This window comes from Akebia trifoliata, chromosome 8 (genome assembly GCF_017979445.1).
Source record: "Akebia trifoliata isolate Shusen 1 chromosome 8, ASM1797944v1, whole genome shotgun sequence".
Classification (NCBI taxonomy): domain Eukaryota; kingdom Viridiplantae; phylum Streptophyta; class Magnoliopsida; order Ranunculales; family Lardizabalaceae; genus Akebia; species Akebia trifoliata.
Window position 1 is genome coordinate 11,233,358 of NC_141382.1, and position 19,833 is coordinate 11,253,190.

The 19,833-nt window shown below is 32.7% G+C and overlaps 2 protein-coding genes across 2 annotated transcripts; one reads left to right on the forward strand and one right to left on the reverse strand.

Annotated features, from left to right (window-relative positions):
• Nucleotides 1-222: 222 nt before the first annotated feature.
• LOC147396096 (protein neprosin-like) lies at nucleotides 223-3,021 on the reverse strand. The gene is made up of 7 exons (XM_086451207.1): nucleotides 2,818-3,021; nucleotides 2,340-2,426; nucleotides 1,711-1,899; nucleotides 1,466-1,633; nucleotides 1,014-1,067; nucleotides 778-927; nucleotides 223-659 (listed from the first exon to the last, which is right to left on the reverse strand). The coding sequence occupies exons 1-7, from the start codon at nucleotides 2,983-2,985 to the stop codon at nucleotides 282-284; spliced, it is 1,194 nt and encodes a 397-aa protein (XP_086307333.1). The 5' UTR covers nucleotides 2,986-3,021; the 3' UTR covers nucleotides 223-281.
• Nucleotides 3,022-11,697: 8,676 nt separating this feature from the next.
• LOC147396097 (uncharacterized) lies at nucleotides 11,698-12,234 on the forward strand. Its single transcript, XM_086449791.1, has one exon. It carries the CDS (start codon nucleotides 11,698-11,700, stop codon nucleotides 12,232-12,234), a length of 537 nt encoding a protein of 178 aa, XP_086305917.1.
• The last annotated feature ends 7,599 nt before the right edge of the window (nucleotides 12,235-19,833 follow it).

Consider the following 19,833-nt stretch of genomic DNA (forward strand, 5'->3'; position numbering starts at 1 on the left):
AAGTTAAAAAAGGCTTACCATTCATCTCATTTCAATCCCTCTTACCACTACGATTTCGATGGTATATTCAATCTGTTCTTGCCAATTCTTTGTTACTTTTTATGAAAAAAAATCATGATTTGATTCCAATTAACATAGAGAATCTTGCAAGTGAAGAAAAAATGATCTAATCCATTTACTTTACTAGTAATTAAAAAAAAAATATTAAGAAATGAAAATAAGAATCTTTATTAATAGCTACCATTCCTCGATAAATATATTTTTATTTTCTTCAATCTTGATCAACAAAGTCCTCCTGGTCCACCAAATTTAAATACTAGCCCATTCTCTTTTTCCTTATACACAGGGTACGTTACATTATAGCATTTAGGGGCATCTAACTTAATGTCCATGGAATTCACATAAGGATCTACGAAGACATAATCAGATCCGTTAATAACTTGGATGTTTGAGAAGTAACATGCATGATTATAGAAACGATCGGGGAAAATTCCACTACCCATTGGTGGACTTGGTCTATCTGCAGGTCCTGCTGTTAATCCTCCCCAAGCAACCACAGAAGCACCTTCACCTAAATGAGTAAATAATGATTTGGGCCAGTAGCCATATTTTATACTTTTATCCATTAACGATAGCCACCAATTCCCAGTAACTTTATCCTTCCATGACCAAAAAAAAAAAAAAAAAAAAGATATTAGTATTTGAGTCGACCCAAAATTGAACTAAGTATTTGAATCAAATAGACTTGATATTAAATTTTTAAAACATAAATTTTACCTGGAAAATGGAAAATGGCATTGCGTATTGAGGTCCGTCATATGAAGATGTTGGCGTTATAACTTCACCAATAGGATTGTTCTGATCAACTTGTACGAATCCTGGGCAAAAAAGATTGAAGCAACCAACTGTTTGATTATTACCATCAACCTGTGAATGTGCAAAAAAAAAAAATTGTGATATGTAGTGTATTTTGATTATTAAAATCTCTAAAAGTTAAAATTTGTAATACTTACTCTCCAATATACAAATAATCGAGTGCGATCGTCACCAAAAAATTCTGGGGCCACCTGTTAAATCCAACAAGTTATGAATCTAAATTGATTGGCATTATATAATCATAAATCAATAATTGGAGCAAAAAAATTCAGGTTCCAGTTCGGTTTCGGTTAAATGGGTACCCATTGACACCCCTAATTGTTAACACAGATAAAGGAAATAAAAATATCAGTTTAAAACCCTGAGGGGTTGGCTCATGAATGGCAATTTTGGACTGATAAGTGGTTAATGCCCTTAAGTTGTGAGTTCGATACCCAATACAAGCATTAATTCCTCAAGGGCCACCCTCATTTATATGGTGCGTGTGATGTGCAGGTGTTGCACGTGCCCCAGGACTAGTCCTTGGGGATACCCGGTTATAAAAAGAAAAAGAAATCACTTGATAATAAATTTTCTTGAGATGACTTACTGTCCATCCTGCTTGTATGCTATTGATTTGATCAATTGGACCATTTTCAGCCCACATCAAGGTCAGACTCCTTTGATTAGCTTCTACTTTTGGATTATATACATTCATGTAACCTTGAACTCCAAAATATGTGACATCTTTTACTTCTGATGTTCTAATATTCGCTCGCTGAACAACAAATAAATTGTTAGCTTTTACAATTAAAATCAAGAAATCTAAACAATACAATCCATCCTACTACGTACATGGTGACGTATTTCATTTGCGAAAGGATGAGCATCAAAAGATTTGGCTCTTATTAAATCTTCTTTTCTTGTCCTTCGAATAGGTACCGTTCCTTTTGGGCAATTTGTACCTTTCTTCCCATCCCTTGAATATTCATCTGCTCGTGAAGTTTCCTTAATGAACCCTTTTGGAAAGGATGAAGGACTCATCTGTATTCAAAATTTAAATAATAATAATGATGATGATGGTAGTAGTGCTAATAATTTCATATATGTTATCATGATACATATAAATCTCAACCATTGGATTTCGTGTAAACATGGTCATGATCAAATATTCTCTCATGAGTCGACGAAAACCCTACCCTTCATAGAAATTTTGGATTTTGTAACTCATATGCAAAAGCACATATATACCATCCACTAATATTTATAAAGGTTGGATTAGGTTGAATTAAGAAATATGGCTCAAGAACTAACACACGATCTTGACCACGTAAACAAAAAAAAATTAAACGATTGATTCCTATTCAAGTGTCATTGGGATGATCATAAAATCCCAACTAAGTGTTAATTGGACTTAGAGGATTATTTATTGAGTCATATTTCTCGAAATTCAATAATAACAAAATAAAAAGAAAGCAAGATACCTGTATTTTGTGATTCTTGAGCAATGGATGATCAAACGCAGGTTGCTTATGTATGTCAATACAATCAAAAACATCGCCGGCCTCTCCCTAAGAAAGCAATATAAATCATTATTTCTACACGAATACTTATGTTCCGAAACCAACATCATCCTCATAAAAATAATATTTCACAAAATTTGAATTTTGTTAATTAATAAAACTTATAATATTGCTACATTTTATAGATATAATAAATATAAATTTACACATTTGGTCCTACAATATTTTTGTAAAAGTAATTTCTTAATAAAAATATTTAAATCTTTAAAAATTAACACCCAAAATTTTCCTCTTCTTATATTCTTATACATTTTAAATCATATTTTTGCAGACAAACTGAACTTTTAACCAATGATCTCAAACCCAAATATTTTTATTAATAAAATAAACATCTATAGAGATTTGAAAATAGAAGAAGCATCTAAGTATTACAAAATACCTTAACGGTCTTGATTGGGGGCTTATTAAGAATCTTGAGTTGTCTCTCCAACTCCAAATCTTCTTCTTTTGATATAGAAATCCTCCCTCCTTCCACTTCATAGACAAGGGTTAGACCCAATAAAAATGCTACCAAAATCCATAACTTAGTGAGACCCATCAAACCCATTGATTGAAATCTTTGATTAAGAATTTGGATCTGCAATCCTATATTTATAAGGACCACTCTCTCTTTAGATTATTATTATTTTTTATTTACATAAAGATACCCTAAACTTATTTTAGAAACTAAATCACTATCTTTCCTTTTATGATTGTTTGGTATATTTGTACATCTGTATGCTGTAATTACCCAAAAATCCAATTCCTAAGGTATTATAAGAAATAAGTACAAGAGAAGTCTAAGAACCATCACACATCTTTAGGAAATAAGTGTTTTCCATCTAATCACAACCCTGGATTATGGCCAGAGAAGTTTATATAAAAAGGAAAATGTTGAAGTAACATTAAAATTGACATCGATTCTCACATGCATTGCTGAGATGGATGTATGTACAGAATCATATATGCTTTTCATCGAGATATGAGTGAAAAGCATTTATGGCTATGTGTGCACCTCCATATCAGCAGTGTGAGAATCAATGTCAATTTTAATGTTACTAAAGCTTGGTTCATATAAAAAAAGGCTAGAAAAGGAAACCCAGCTAAACCTAATAAAATTCAATATTGTAAAAATCCATCCTAATTTTTATGAATTTGATATAACGTAGTACATTACACCTTGTTACAATAGTTCCTACAATACTTTAATATCCTGCCTCAAGCTAATGGTAATTAAAGAACTATGGATTTAAAAATAATAATTGAAATCTAGAATAATTAGTGGAGAGATCAAGTCTTGAACAAGCCATGACTTGGTCACATCATTTGATCCGTTGTAACTCTTTTGTTTTTTTGTTTTTTGTTTTTTATTTTTTTTGCTTTGGCGGATCGTAACCACCCTACCACATGTTCAACAATTAAATATAGTCACTTTTATGTAGAAGAGCATATAGAGATTTAAATGTGTGACCTAGGGAGTAAATCCAATCATCCTTACCATTTTAGCTAACCCCTACTGATGACTCATTGTAATTTATTTTTTCTCTCAAACAAAAAACTCATTGGTGCAAGTCTCTATTTATTTTTTTCCCTGAACTCTGAAGGAAAGCCGGTTTCTTCCCATAAGCATTCCTTTCTCCCCCTAAATTCAGCCTTGTTGATGATTATACAGTGACATCAAATTAAATAAAAGGGAAAATTATCAGAAAAGGGTAAATTTTTTAATTAATTATTAAAAAAATATTAATTTTTAAAAAATTACTAAAAATGATTTATCACGTTCAATTGTCCCGTGTTTTCAATTTGTTGGATTGTCCTATATTAGGATTCTTTCAGATTTGAGTATGAAAAGGATGAGGTAAGCCTAACTAATTTAGTAAGATTTGAAAACTTAGTAAAGGCCGTTAAGCTCACCTTGTGGCATCCCAAAACATGATCCGATGCCTTAGGGATGTAGAGGACAAAATTCTTTAAACTTTTAAAAAACAAAATTTAAAAGATATTTGAGTGTTAAATTTGGGAGTTCGGTGAGAATTCAATAGCCGTCCATTTTAAAACCTTGGATCAAGTTAAAAAATCATAGAATTTTGTCCTCTACAACCCTAAAGCATTGGATCATGGTTTTGGATGCCGCAAGTTGCGCCCAACGACCCTTAATAAGGGTGAAATCATTACTAACTTAGTATGCATTGGAAAATTTCCCTATCTTCTTCATTAGTTTTTTTTTTTTTTTTAACGGACTGCAAGTACCAACCACCCTAGCACGTGTTCAACAGTTAAATATAACCACTTTTATATAAAGGGGCATATAGAGATTCGAATGTGTGACTTGGGGAGCAAACCGAGCCATCCTTACCATCTCAGCTAACCCCTGATGATGACCCATTGTAACTTATTTTTTTCTCTCAAACAAAAAACTCATCAAAAATCAAGAATTATTTCAAACTTCTTCTTCTTCTTCTTCTTCTTCTTCTCACTCTCTCTCTCCATAAGAAATCAGTATATAATTAAACTAACAATCTAAAATGAAATTCTTAATTACTGATTTCTATGGAGAAAATATTTAATTTCGTGTATAGTGAAAAATCCAAAAAATTCGATGACAAGAATTTCAAATTTTGACAATAAAAATGTTGTTCTATTTAACAACATTACGTTTAGCTCATATCATCACTCACGCACTAGTTTCTTTGGATGATGATGAGGAAGACCAAACCAAAAGAGATGAATATCAGAAATGAGAACATTCCAATTTCAAGTGTCAGAATTATATCTTAAATGGATTAAATAGTACTCTTTATAAGGTTTATTCCTCTGTTGAATCTGCTAAGACTTTATGGGAAATCTTGAAAAAAAAATATTCTAGAAGATGCCAACACAAAGAAATTTGTTGTTAAGCATTTTCTAGATTTTAAGATAATAGATTCTAAGTCCATAGTATCACAATTCGACGAACTCAAAATTCGTATTCATGAGGTTCATGCCAAAGGCATGAGTATAATTGAAAGATTCCAAGTTCAAAAATAATCTGAAACATAAAAGAAAGGAAATGGGACTTAAGAATCTAGTGATAAGACTTAAAATTGAAGAGGATAACCGAAAGAATGAGACAAATTCTATGATTTCTAAAGCAAATATATTAAAAAAAGAACCTTTCAAGTTCACTAAAAAGTTCAAACCCATATTCTAGAAAAAGAATGTAAAGAAGAACTAGCATGGTCAAAAAGTCAATATCTAGAAGATCAAGAGAAATTGTTATTTCTACAATAAACCTGGATACCATGCCATGGACTGACCAAAAGTGAATATTTCGAAATTAATGAAAAAAACAAAAAACATCCTAAAAGATCTATAATCTCTACTGGATTATTCTTCTTTATTAAACAAAACCCTTGTTGGAATTTGACATCCTAACTATTTCTCTTCAAACTCAGAACATTAATTTTATTTTTTTTTAAGAACTTCAGGTTTGTGATTGCTTACCTCAAAAGTAAGAGATCGAATGTATTGGTCAAGAGAGAGAGAGAGAGCAAGCCAAGATATCGTTGCCTCAATGCCTTTCCGTGGCCTGAGTTTCAGTCTGTCGTCAAGAACAATGGATATGCAAGTTAGGGTTTCAAATGGTCTTTAGTGTTTGCATAGAAAAGAGAGAGAGGAAAGGTGAGAAGCCATCGTCGCCTAAGAGAGGAGGGTGAGAAGCTTACTGCTCCCAAATCACCTTAGCTAAGGTTGCCTGAACCATGATTGTCGAGATAAGTCTCAAGCGTGAGTAGCAAAGAAAAGATTGAAGACGAGTTGATTTCCAACGTGGTTGTGAAAACATGGGGAGGTCATTGTACATTTGAAAACTTTTAAAATAAAATGCTTTGGTTGTGGATTTACACGATCTCGACTGTTGGATCTATGTTAATCCAACAAACGAGCTGATTTGTGCAGATACAAGTAGCTTTAATTGCCTACAGATCCTATATATATATATATATATTCTTGATTTCAATTTTTTTCATATTTTAATAATTAAATCTATAAGAATATTCATAATTTTACTTCAGTTAAAAGTCTAAAAAATATATATGTATATGATTTTAGATTAATGCTAAAATAAATCTTCTTCTTTTTTTTTTTCTTTTTTTTTTGAGTTTTGTGTGTGTGTGTGTGTGTGTGTGTGTGTGTGTGTAAAACCCTTAATAAACTAGTAATTTATAGTTTCCATTTCTACATGTTTAATACTTTGATGAGTAAAAGCTTTCTATAAAAAAGGAATGATAACAAATTGAGTGATGACATGGAAGCACATAACTTATTAAAAAAAAAAAGATAAAGTTTCTCTTTATTGCCCGCTCTCTACCTACATATTTATTTTTTTAGATTTAAAATCTTAAAAAGGATTGTTGGGCCCACATTGATTATCACATTGACAATCCAACAACACAACCATCTAGATTTCATGAAAATATTCATATTCAAAAAAAAAAAAAATTTAACAATTATTTTTCGAGGTGTTTAAAACGGACGGCTACCGAGCACCTAAATTTAACGGTGAAAAATAGCTTTTTTTTTGTTTTTTTTTTAATTCATATAATTTTATTCTCTACAACCCAATTTCATCGGATCATGATTTTGAACGTCACAAGGTGATTAGATCTAAAAGTTTCTTTTTTTCACTATTGGTAGGAGAAAGAAACTTTAAAAAAAATAAATAAATTATGTGCTTCCACGTCAGCGTGCATCAGGCGCGGCGCAGCACTCTAACAAATTACACATCATCCCAGTTTGTTTGATTTGTTTCTAGAGTTTGCTTTCAACCGTTGGATTTACTAGTTAAATCAGATTTTTATAAGAACAATGATTTTATAACTAGAAAGTCTTTAGTTAGTCAATACTCGGTTGATGTGGCACAGACATGGAACCATAGATCTTTTTCCTTGGGATACATAATTGCACATCTTTTATGGAGATGTGCAGTTATGTATCCCGAGAAAAAAAGGTTTTATGGTTCCGTGTGCGTGCCACATCAACTGAGTATTGCCCAAGTGAAGACTTTCTAATTAGAAAATCACAACCCTTATTATAAAAATCAATGATTTTTATTGCCTCACGTTCCCAATAAATCCAGACAGACTTAGTTAAATCATAGGTTCGGTCTGATTTTTGAAACACTGCAACAAACCATCGTCGCCAAACCAATTGAATAGAGTCTCATTTGATATAGATGTCTCTTGTTCACGTCTCCAACAAAAACCATCTCACCCAAACCCTAAAAATCTATAAATCTTTATTTCTACCTTTCTCTCACTCTCGCTTGTTTGATAATTCGTAATGGTAGTCGATTTCGGATTGAGCTTACACTCTTATGGTGAGTATCAAATAATAGATATAAGGTGTATGCATTATAATATTGTGCATGATATACACTATATAAATGCTATGGTGTATCTCATCACGTATCTTGAAGATATTAGATTTGCATCAATTAGTATCAATTAGGTATATTAGAATATAGGATGATAACAGTTTTGAAGTCTGAATGGAGGTGGTCTACCAATAAAATTCTGACTTCAGAAGATTGAATCTTGCTTGTTTCGATTCAAACTCCAGAATTCAGAACATTTGAATCAATGATGGGGAGTTGTTGAATGTATCTTTTGAAATATAATTTATTTTCTTCTTTTTAAAATACCTTCATCAAAACTATGATTTCCATCACTGAACTCTAAAATCCTTATTTTTATCTCTCCTTCCTCTGTTCTCTTGATCAAAACCCAAGTCGGGTAATTCGTATAGTTCAACGAAAGAAGGTAAGGGTTTGTTTTCTCGATTATCTAAAGAATTTCTATGTTTAAAGATTGAATCTAGGGTTTATTTTCCATTTTTTTAAAGGTTTTATTTTCAATTTTTGGTAAAACATGTTGTAATATCAACCTTGATTCATCATTTATCCTATGTGTTCACTCATTTATTATAAAAAACTATGGTATGATGAATCTGATTGGTAGAGCAGTATTTGTATTAAATAAGTTCTTAATTATGGTATGCTAAATAAAGGAGGATCCCCACATTAAAAGTACACAATTTTCTTTCATTAAAATTTTGTCGAAATTTCTCTAGAATTGACTTAGGCATCATCGGCTCTATGAAATAAGGAACAAGAAAAGATTCGAGGAGAAGTAGATCATCCGATTGAAAAGCATAAGATCTCGTTATGATCATAAAAATCTCTTTATTTGGGATAATCTAATAAATCTTAAACTCAATATGTTCTTTCCAGTTGTAGATTTACCCCGCAACAAGAGTTAAGATTATAGATAGGGAAATGTTCGGCACCAAACATTTGCCCAATCATTTTTGTTCTATATGGGTTAGAAGTTTTGGAATTGGCTGATTTTTTATGAGGATGATCTTTACGGTGAGAAGATCATTATCATCAAAAATCAATCCATTCCAAAACTTCTAACCCCATAAAAAATGATTTACAAAAAATGGACGATCTACGAATTTTCAACTTATAAACATGGGGTTAGAAATTTTAGAATGGATTGATTTTTGGTGAGGATGATCTCCTCATCGTAGAAATCATTCTCACCAAAAATCAGCCTATTCCAAAAATTTTAACCCATGTAAAACAAAAATAGTTGGGCAAAATGTTTGGGGCTGAACGAGACCCTTCGAGATAATCTTGTACATTATGTCAGGTGGGAGAGAGCGAGAGAGAGTGGTTGCAGCCATGGCTCGGCGTGCAAAGCGGCTTCACCTTATTTTTCTCGTTCAATTTTTACCACGTCATCAATTATTAAGATTTGTTTATTAGAATTCTTGTACGGTGGAGAGATCGAGCAAGTGAACATATGTGTATATTTTGATATAAAAAAATAATTTTTTCAAGGGCATTTTCGATACAATATCCAATTTTCAAAGTGTATTTATTGTACTTTAACGTGTGCCTTACGGCACAGGTTAACAAAATCCTATAAGTGTAGCTAACCTAACAATAAATTATTATTAAAAGTTAACTTTAACGGCTCCGTACACGTTTTTAAAGAAAAATTGGGCAAGAAACATCTCCCTTTCAGACCACTAATAGACGGCTTCTCTCTCTCTCTCTCTCTCTCTCTCTCTCTCTCTGTCTGGAAGTATAAGATACCTAAAGGTCAAATGTTTATGGATAATTATATTTGAGATACCTCTGTTTTTTTAAATTTCTGGCATACCCCTTGAACTTGTCTACTCTGAAAATCTAAACAAAAATGACCTAAAAATCCTTGTAGTATACCTCTAGTAAAAAACAAAAAACTTTTCATTTTTCACTTTCTAATAATTCTTCTTCAACCTTTAGGATAACATTTTTTCTATCACCTTCAACTTTAAGATTCTATCTCCTTCAACATTTAAACACATACAAAGAACAAGATAGGATTTTCTAAATGTAAAAAAGGATAGATTTTTTAGTAGAAAAAAAGCTTGAATTTCTACGAGAGATTGAAGATGTGGTTGAATAATGGATTCAAATCTCATCCAAGACTGAGATTACTCACCCGTGTCATCTCTGTATAGACGCATAACGAGATGGTTAGTCGATATGATTTGTCTTACATATTTCATTTGACAAGCTAGATGACTTGGATGATATTTTGAAAATCTCGACTAAGTTAATAAACTTGACTACTGGATCAACAGGATTTTGTATTTTTTAATCAAAATAATGTTTTTTATATAATTAAGTATTATTATTTAAATAAAAATATGGTATTGTGACCAAAGATATTCTAAGCTACCTTATTTAACAAAAAGATCTATGTATAAAATAATATATTAATAAACAATCTTAAACCAAGTTAAATGGTTCATTTTGTTCGAGACAACTCAGTCTCATCTATGAATGAGACGAGACGTCAACCAATATTTGAATCCATGGGTTAAAAATAAGAAGTTTAAAAGCTTTAAGGAGAAAAATGAAGGGGATAGAGGTTGAAGTCAATGGCACTTAGGTCGTTTTCTTATTAGTCTTCTAGGGTAGAACAACGTCAAGGGGTGTCGTTATCAATTCAACACAGATGGGGTATCTCAATTCTCAAATATTCAGCAAAAGTTTACAACACGAAATTCCAAAGTCGTCTGCCTCTTGTGCTGTTTTATAATATAAAGTGAACTGCGACAACATTTAACCAAATACCCAACCAATCATCTTTGAATCCAGAATTCTAGTATGTGTGGGCCCACTCTTCTCAAGTTTAATATGATCAAAATACCCCTTTTTCTCTGTTATATTTAGGTGGGGTATTTGTGTAATTTAGGGTACCCACTTGATAGACTGTAAGTGGAGTCAATAAAACCACTTCTCTCGTATACAGAGAGATACATAGGGATAGTACTTGTTAATGAATGGATTTCAGGGAAGAAATGATTAATCTGATCTTATTACTTTAATCTATTATATTATTTTTCATAGATGTGAAATACTATGAACGATTCAAAAAAGATGATTATTGAGTCCTTTTTATAAAGTAATCTGTTGATCTAGAATCATAGATGCACACCGATCATCGATAAATATATTATCTTAGGATTCATCAATCAATAAGTACTTTTAATCTAGAAATCAATTTTATTGAACCAACCAACAATCAAATTAAAAAAAGAAAAAAAAAAGATCAAACCAACACGATCCACTCAGATGACCCCAAGATGTTGGGATAAGGTTTTGACGATGATTATGATCCTGATAAATAGAATATATCTTTAAATGTTTAAGGAGTTTATGTGTAGGATACATCAATGGTAGAATTCCAATTCTCATATGTTAGCAAACCAAGTTATTTATTAGACTTTTGCTAGGGTACAACTACGTTGGATATTAGTGTCCAATGTTGGACACTAGACTTTTTTCCTTATGTCGTTGACTATAGTACTAGAGTGAACCTATACAACCACGCTACCAACTTAATAATTTAATATATGTACTAACGTAAATATTCCTCTAAATCAGGGGCATATTTGGAAATAAAAACTGCCCAACTGGTTTCCTTCGTGTGTAAGAAACCGTGTCTTTCACGAGGTCCACCGCCCACGTCTCTCTCTCTCTCTCTCTCTCTACGCGTATCAAACACAATATAAATATAGCCGTTAAACTTTCTCTACTTCCCCATCAAACAAACACCACAAACTCTTTTACAACCAAATTTTCAAACCCAACACAAAGAGCTTCAAATTCTACTTCTTCCACCTTTCAAATTCTACTATTATTACTAGCTTTGAATCTACTCTTACAGCAACCCAATCAAAAATGTCGAAGATGAAATCCATTTTTGCCCGTCGATCATGGAATCTTCTACGATTAGCCTTGTTATGGGCAAGGAAAGGAGGCGCCTTTAAACGAGGAATAATGATGGAACTTCGGCTCCTACCCAACTACATTCGAAGCCTCTGCAATACTAACAACCACAATGCGATCCATTATAGAGAGAAGGAATTCTCCTTCGATGAAACACCGTTATTCCAATTCAAAATGCATCGACCGGCTTCAATGAGATTCCACATGCCTAATCTCCCATGTCTAAAACCACGGGTTGATTTTGATTTTGATGATGAAGATGTTGGTTATATCAAAGAAAGTAGAAAAAGTTTCTTAAGTGGAGATGATAGAGAAGAAGATTATAGTTGTGGGGATGAAGGGTTAAATGCTGAAATTGTTGCGTTGGAAGATGAAGGGATTGATCGTAAGGCGGAAGAGTTCATTGCGAAGTTTTATGAGCAGATGAAGTTGCAAAGACAGGTTTCTTATCTACAATACACTGAGATGATCAATAGAGGCACGAGTTAATGAGACTGTTTGAAGAAATTTGTATGTTTCAATCCATTTCTGGCTTTCTTTTTCTCTGTTAATTATATTTCATTCATCCTTTTGTATGAGATGAGACAATGCGGCTTTGTTGTAAATACTGAAAGCTTCTGTGTTCAAGCTTTCTTCAAGTGTTTACGAGTTTTCGAATAAATATTGCATTTACATTGATTCAACAAATCCAGATTCCATGTTCTGATGAGATTTTAACACTATTTTTTCACCTTCTATCAACCTTAATTTATTGATAAGAACATCTGATGAAATGATGCAAAGATTAGATAATTTGCAAAAGTAAAGTGAATTCGACTAACTGTAGTCAGAGATCTAAATAACTGGATTTAATGGAAATTAAGGGAAGATAATTTGGTAATGTAGCACATAAAGCACAGGTAATAATGCTATTTGTCCAAAACTGCTTCGAAGTTTTATGATATTGTGTTAGGATCTCATTGATCTCAAGATCCCTTAAGATTTGTTAAGATCTCACTGATCAAAAGATCCCTCCAGATTTGGCATATTCTCCTGTGCATATTCTACATTTTGTTAATAGATTAGTCCTATTAGGAAAGATATCATTGTTTATATCCTACTTTATGTCAATAGCTCTTGTACAAAGTGTTGTAAAATTCATAGTTTTATCATAATTTTATTCAAGTAGTTGTTGGGGGTAAGTTTTGAACTCAAGATCTTTTGAGTATTATTTTTAAAGTGTAAAATTTTTTTTAATCGGTGAAACCTAAGCTAAATGAGTTTTTTTCATTTTTGTGTAAGTTAAAAGTCAAAGATTCCTTTGTTTTTTTTGTTATGAGAGTTGTAGAGAAATTCTTCCGAATTTTAGTCTCACGTCAGATAAAAACAAAGTGGTGTTCACCTAATAAATAATCTTACTCTCTCATTTGCTTGAATGTGAATGAGAAAGAGAGTGGGCCTCACCCCCACATGATGGCCCAAGGCATTATGTGATTGCAGCCTATTGACTTTGGAGCCAACCCATCAAAAAACCTTAGTGCATGTGTATGCATGTGATACGTGTGCAGAGGGGTGCAAATATCTGATTTAAGCCTCATGTGGGTTCACGTGAAAAGCCCACAATAGCTCTTTCGTGCCCCAGTCACATCAAAATCGACCAATTCTTTCCAATTTTCACTTTCTACAATCTATTTTTTGGATTTAGAATTTTTGTTTCAAGAAGACAGAATATCTCCAACACAAAGTCTATTTAAAAACTCTTCTATTAATAAGAAAAACACACAAGAGAATTCATTCTCCTAATTGCCTCATTTTCTTCGTTCTAACAATGTTATGTTTTTATATGGTATCAAAGCTTTGGTATTGAGATAAAATTATGGATGATGCATCAAGCCCCCTATTCCTTCATCATTCGGCCAACCCTGGTTTGATTCTCGTTTCTCAGTCATTAAAGGACGAAAATTATGCCACATGGAGTCGTGCAATGAGAACTGCTCTCAATGCCAAGAACAAGACATGTTTCATCAATGATCTTATTCCGATATCTTCTTCTGTTGATTATTCTAGTAGAGAAGATTGACGACAAGGTCAAATCTTGGCTACTTAGCTCATTGTCTCACAAAATCTCTAATAATGTGATTTATGCCTCCACTACTCAAGATATTTGGAATGAACTCAAGAAATGATTTGCACAAAGCAATGCTCCTCATATTTATCAACTCAAATGCGATATTGCACTATGCACAAAAGACAATCATTCAAAAGTTTGCTTAGCCTTACTAAGTTAGTAAGGATTTCACCCTCACAAAAGGTCTTTGGGCTCACTTTGTGGCATCCAAAAACACGATCCCGTGCTTAAGGATTGTAGAAGGCAAAATTCTATGAACTTTGAAAAAAAAAATATTTTTCACCATTGAATTTCATTTTTAAGTTTGGGAGTTATGTCGAATTTCGGTGGTTGGCCATTTTCAAAACCTTGGATCAAGCTCAAAAAAATTATTTTTTAAATATATTTTTTTGGATCTGAATTTTTTGAAGAAACTTAGAGGGCTGCAGAGTTGGATTACATATGTGGTAATCCATTTGAGTGAAACAATCCTTAGTAAGGATGAAAATCTTACTAAGTTAGTAAGGGAAAGGTTTCTCGACATTCAATCGTTGGTTATTTCACCAAACTCAAATGTCTTTGGGATGAATTATCACCCTTAATCGTTATCCCTCATTGTTCTTGCAGTGTAGCTAAAGCCATTCAACAATATCAACAATAAAATTATCTTCCTGATTATTTTAATGGGGTTTCACAAATCTTACTATGCCATTTGAGAACAAATCCTCCTCATGGACCCTCTTCTACCATCAACAAAGCTTATGATTTGATCCTCCATGAAGAAAGGAAGTAATTTGGTGTTGGTCATTTTGCGAAACTGACGGAATTTACTACTCTTGCAATGTCGTTTAGCGTTCGAAACAAACACCCATCATATCGTGATTCTATAAATCCTCCCAAACTATGAGGAAATCATTGTTTGTGAACATTGTGGATGGGTTGGACATATAAAGGATAAATGTTATGTTCTTCATGACTACCAACATGTCATCGCTTGTATCAGTCCAAACCTACATCCAATTACCAACATGTCAAAGTCAGTAAACTTGCAATCTAATGCTCAATCTTTCACTCCAGAACAACACTAACAACTTCTCAAAATACTCCAAGAAGGTAATACATAGCCTCATGTGAATTTAATAGGTATGATCATTCTTTGTGCTTCCGCTTCATTTTCGAAGTATTCTTGGATCGTGGGCATTGGGAAAACTAATCAGAGGATCTTTGATCCCTCTTTGTATCACTCTTTCATTCCTAATCCATTTGTTTCATTAGTCAAACTCCCAAATGGAAATTCTACACCGGTAACCCATATTAGTACCGTCCACCTCATACTCACAATCCACTTATACAATGTTTTTGTGCATTTCATCTTTTAGGTTTAATCTCAATTCAGTTAGAAAACTCATATTTTCTAACAATTATTCAGTATGTTTTTCTTACCATTCTTGTATTTTCAGGACCTACACTTGAAGACGATAATTGGAACAACTAGATTGCATGGTGGACTCTACTATATCCATGTCACTCATACTCGATCTCAATCTCCTTAAATAAATTCAGTGTCCTTTGATGTTTGGCATTGGCGTTTAGGCCATCTTTTAATAAATCGAATGCAATTTTTGTCTCGAAATAATAATGAAATGTCTAGTTCTTCTTCTTGTAGTTGCAATATTTTCCCCCTTGCCAAACAAACACGATCACCATTTCCATTGAGTCATATTACGACTAGTACACCATTTGAGCTCATACATTGTGAAATTTAGGGTGGTTATTCCACCCAATCCACCATTGGTGTACGATATTTCTTAACTATCATTGATGTTTTTTCACGCTGCACTTGTGTTTTCCTCATGTATTCCAAATTTGAAGTAAAAAATACTACTTCAACAATTTTTTGCTCTCATTCAAACTCAATTCAATTGCCAAATAAAAATTTTGCAATCTGACAATGGAACAAAATTTTATTTTTTTAAATCTTTTTTCAATAACATGGAATTATTTATCAAACCAGTTGTATGGTAACTCCGCAACAAAATGGGGTTTTGGAACACAAGGATCGACATATACTTGAAGTTGCATGAGCCCTATATTTTCAAGCAAACCTTCCCCTACTCTTTTGGGGGGAATGTATTCTAACAGTTGTCTACATCATTAATCAGATACCCACCCATCTCCTATCAAATAAAATTTCATACGAGCGTCTCTTTCAAAAAAAAACTCCTTCATAAATGAATATTCGGGTTTTTGGTTGCTTTTGTTATGTTTCAACCATTTCCCACACACAAGATAAATTTGCACCTCATGCATGACCATGTATATTTGTTGGACATTCCATGGACAAAAAGGATATTGTGTGTATGATATCCACATCAAAAACCATCTTTACTAGTCCTAATGTTATGTTCCATGAACATATTGTAGATATGAGATTTTCGAGTTCGAAAATCTCTATTACTTGGATTTGAAGTTATCACCATTCTTTTTTTGAAAAGGGTGTGAATGGGCATCTGTAAAATAGTTTTAAAATTTTATTTTTGTTTGTAGTGACTCTCGTATGGATAAAAGACATTAGTTTACCTAAAATCTAGGTATAGGGGTCCATGTTAAGGAATAGGGAATGTATTAAGCATCATATTCCCTCCACCATAGGTTGTAACATTAGATTTAGTCGTTTTTCAAAAAATTAAAGTCGAAAAAAATCTTATTTGTGCCCTCAAATGCGAGGGACTTTGATTTCGACTTAAACAAAGAAGGACCTCCTTATTGAAGAAGAGGGTCTTCCATGATCCATGCCTTTAAACATTTTTTTAAAAATTTAGATTCTTTGGTCAATGACCCATTTTCAAAAGAAAATGGCCCAAAACCTTAGTCTTAAAATGTTTTGTAGTGGGTGCTAAGATGTAGGGATTTTTTTAAGAAATATTATTTCGGAAACCCCTACTTGTTAGACCAATTCGAAGTTCAATCTATCAAAAGTAATGGAGGGTGTCCATTACATCTTAGGGTCGTTCTAAAAAAATAAAAATAAAATAAAAAAGTGAGAGGGGGAGAAATAGAAGAGGGAAAAGATAGAAGGGAGAAAAGGGAGAATGTTATATTTTTTTCTTTTTTTATCCTCACCCTACCTTGTTCTATTTTCTTCTTCTTTGATCTTCTCTTAACCTTTAAAATGATTTTTTTTATCGTAGTCTTGATATGTTTGTTGTGTATAGGTGTAAAGATTGATGGGTATAAGAGTAGAAGTTGTGAGTTGAGAGAGAGAAAAGAATTGAGAGAGTTAAAGTTTGAGAGGAAATTCAAGTCTTGGGGGATTTGTGAGAGAGGGAGGGTTTTATAGGATTTTGAGGTGACTTTTAAGAATAAGATTGGGTGAAACTTGTGGGTGAGGTGTGGGAGATTTGAGATTAAGGGAGGGGCATATATAAAAAATTGGTGTAAATGGGTTATTTTTTATCTAAGTGGGTTGGATCTTTTAACCCATATGGGTTGAGTGTTAGGTGAAGTTAAGGAGTGTGGGTATTGGTGTTGGTTAAAAGAATGGTTATGTAAGGATGATAGTTGTTGATATTTTGAGAGGTGAAGGAAATGGTGACACATGATTCAAAATGTATGGAAGTGTGTGTTAAGTGAGTTGATTAAGGAAACTAAGGTATGGAGGCATGGAGATGATTTATAGAGTATTTTGAGGTGAATATGATGGGGTTAAGTGGTGCAAGTGATATGATGCGGAAATAGTTATGGGATGATGAGAATGATTTCTTTTGGGAGGTTAGTTGTAGGGGTGACATGTGTTCTTTTTGATAATCATGGATTTTTGGTGTTGATTGATTAAGATTATAGACATGGATATGATTTTGAGTTTGGATATAAGTTTGATTTAAGATGCCTAAAATGGGGGCTTAGGGGTGGTTGAAGATTGGTAAGCCTTAGGTGGGCTAAGAAATGAGTTTGAGGCTTGATTTTAAATTCAGGAATGGTATAGTGGTGAATAGAGATTTAGGTAACGAATTGACCTTATTGTGAGCCCATCAGACCATTAGAAATTTTAGGGCCTTTGATTTGAATAAAAAAATTGAATTTTGAAGATTTGGGCCCTTAGGCTCATTGACATTTTTTTTAATAAAATACGTCTTTCTTAACTCTTTTCAAGTGGGGCCCGTTTGTAAACACCCGAATTTGCACGAACCCATTAGAAAAGCCCAAACTTTTTCAAATTGATTTCAATTAAGAGTTTAAAGTCCTTCTAAAGGCTCACATTACATATTAATTATCATTTGACATACTTCTTCATGTATATATGCACACATGTATCATCTCATATTATTTTGCATGCCCAAACCTTGTCCATAATCCAATCTAATTTCATACCCACTTCATTAACCCATTGCATCAAATCTATAAATTGACATAAGTTCATACCAACTCCCTAATTTTAACCCACTCTTCATTAACCAAATCATTATTCATATCCTAACCCGATACCAAATCCACATTCAAGCCTAGTCCAAATATCCAAACCTAAATCATCTTAACTCATAACCCAAGCCAAAATCAAAATCCAAAGTCAAGCGCATATCAAATCCATTCTAAGTTCATTGTCTTATACCTCCCCCCAAAAGAGGACATATGGTGGTCTCTCATAAGCACCAATGTCCAATGCTCTAACCTAATTGGAGAGTCAACTTCCTTAAAAAATCTCAAAAATGTCATTTTCAAAAAGTATGGTCAAACCAAAAAGTTATTTTGATTTTTAATAAAAATCCCTAAAGTTGGGAGAACTTCTAATCCTACCCCTAAAAGGTGGGAATCTTTAAGTACATACACATGGAACTCTTTCAATAATTCATTTGAAAAATATGTATTCACCCATGCTTTATGAGTTATTTACAAATGAACCAAAGTCTATTTTTTACCTACCACTTCATATTTACACGTGTCACTCCCCTACTCATCCTCTCAAAAACTCTTTTATTCTCACTTTTATTTATCAAAAAATCAAAGATTAAAAATATTTTTAGGGTTTCTTCTCACAAATTTCACCGTTACCCTCATAAAAATAAAAAAATTCAAAAACAAATAACATAAATCTCATGTCATTTCTCTTTATTTTTAAGGTTAGATCACTTTATCCCTAAATTTTTTTCAAAAACTCTATAAATAGCTTCATTTCCTATAAGCAATTCATTCTCTCAAGCCCCTATCTCTCAACCTAAAACTCTATCAAAGTTCCTGCTTTACCTCTCTAACCCTCTTTCAACTTAAGAACTTTTATCCATCTCTCAACAAACAACATCCATTTCCTTTAACCTTCTACCATCAACTAAAACTCTCAATCTTCAAGTTATTTTTTAAGACTAAATATCATTTAAGAATATCAAGAGACGATGTGGGTATGGATTAGGTCTTTATTTTCAAAAACTTGTATCTTCTACTCTTAACCCTTTTATTTATTTTTATATTCTAGAAAGCCTTTAGGATGTAATGCACACCCTCTCTAACTTTCGGTAGATTGGACTTTGATTCAATCGAAATGGTAGGGGTTGAAGTCTTATTATGATATATCTCATGCATCATATTATACATTATGCACCCACTTACATATGCCTGGCAATGATGAATAAATGTGTCACTATCTTGTTGGAGTTGAAACACTAAGTTTTTAGCATTGCATACATATATTAAGGTTATAGAACTAAGGAAACTCCATCATGAAATCTCTTTAAAAAATCTAAACCAACATTTCTACTCATAAAAATAATGTAAACTAGATGAGTCATCATTTTTCATATGATGTTTTTAATATCTCACATTGATCTCAAAGTCCCTTTTTAAGGAAATATTTTCACTTATTTCACACACCACCTCTAAATATGCATTTTTGACCTTTTTAAGTTTTTCAAAAGATTAGTCAAGTTTTAAAGTAACCACCACCTTTGGTGAAGAGGACGGGGTGCCTAACACCATCCTCATCATCTAACCGAACCTCCTTACTTATATCT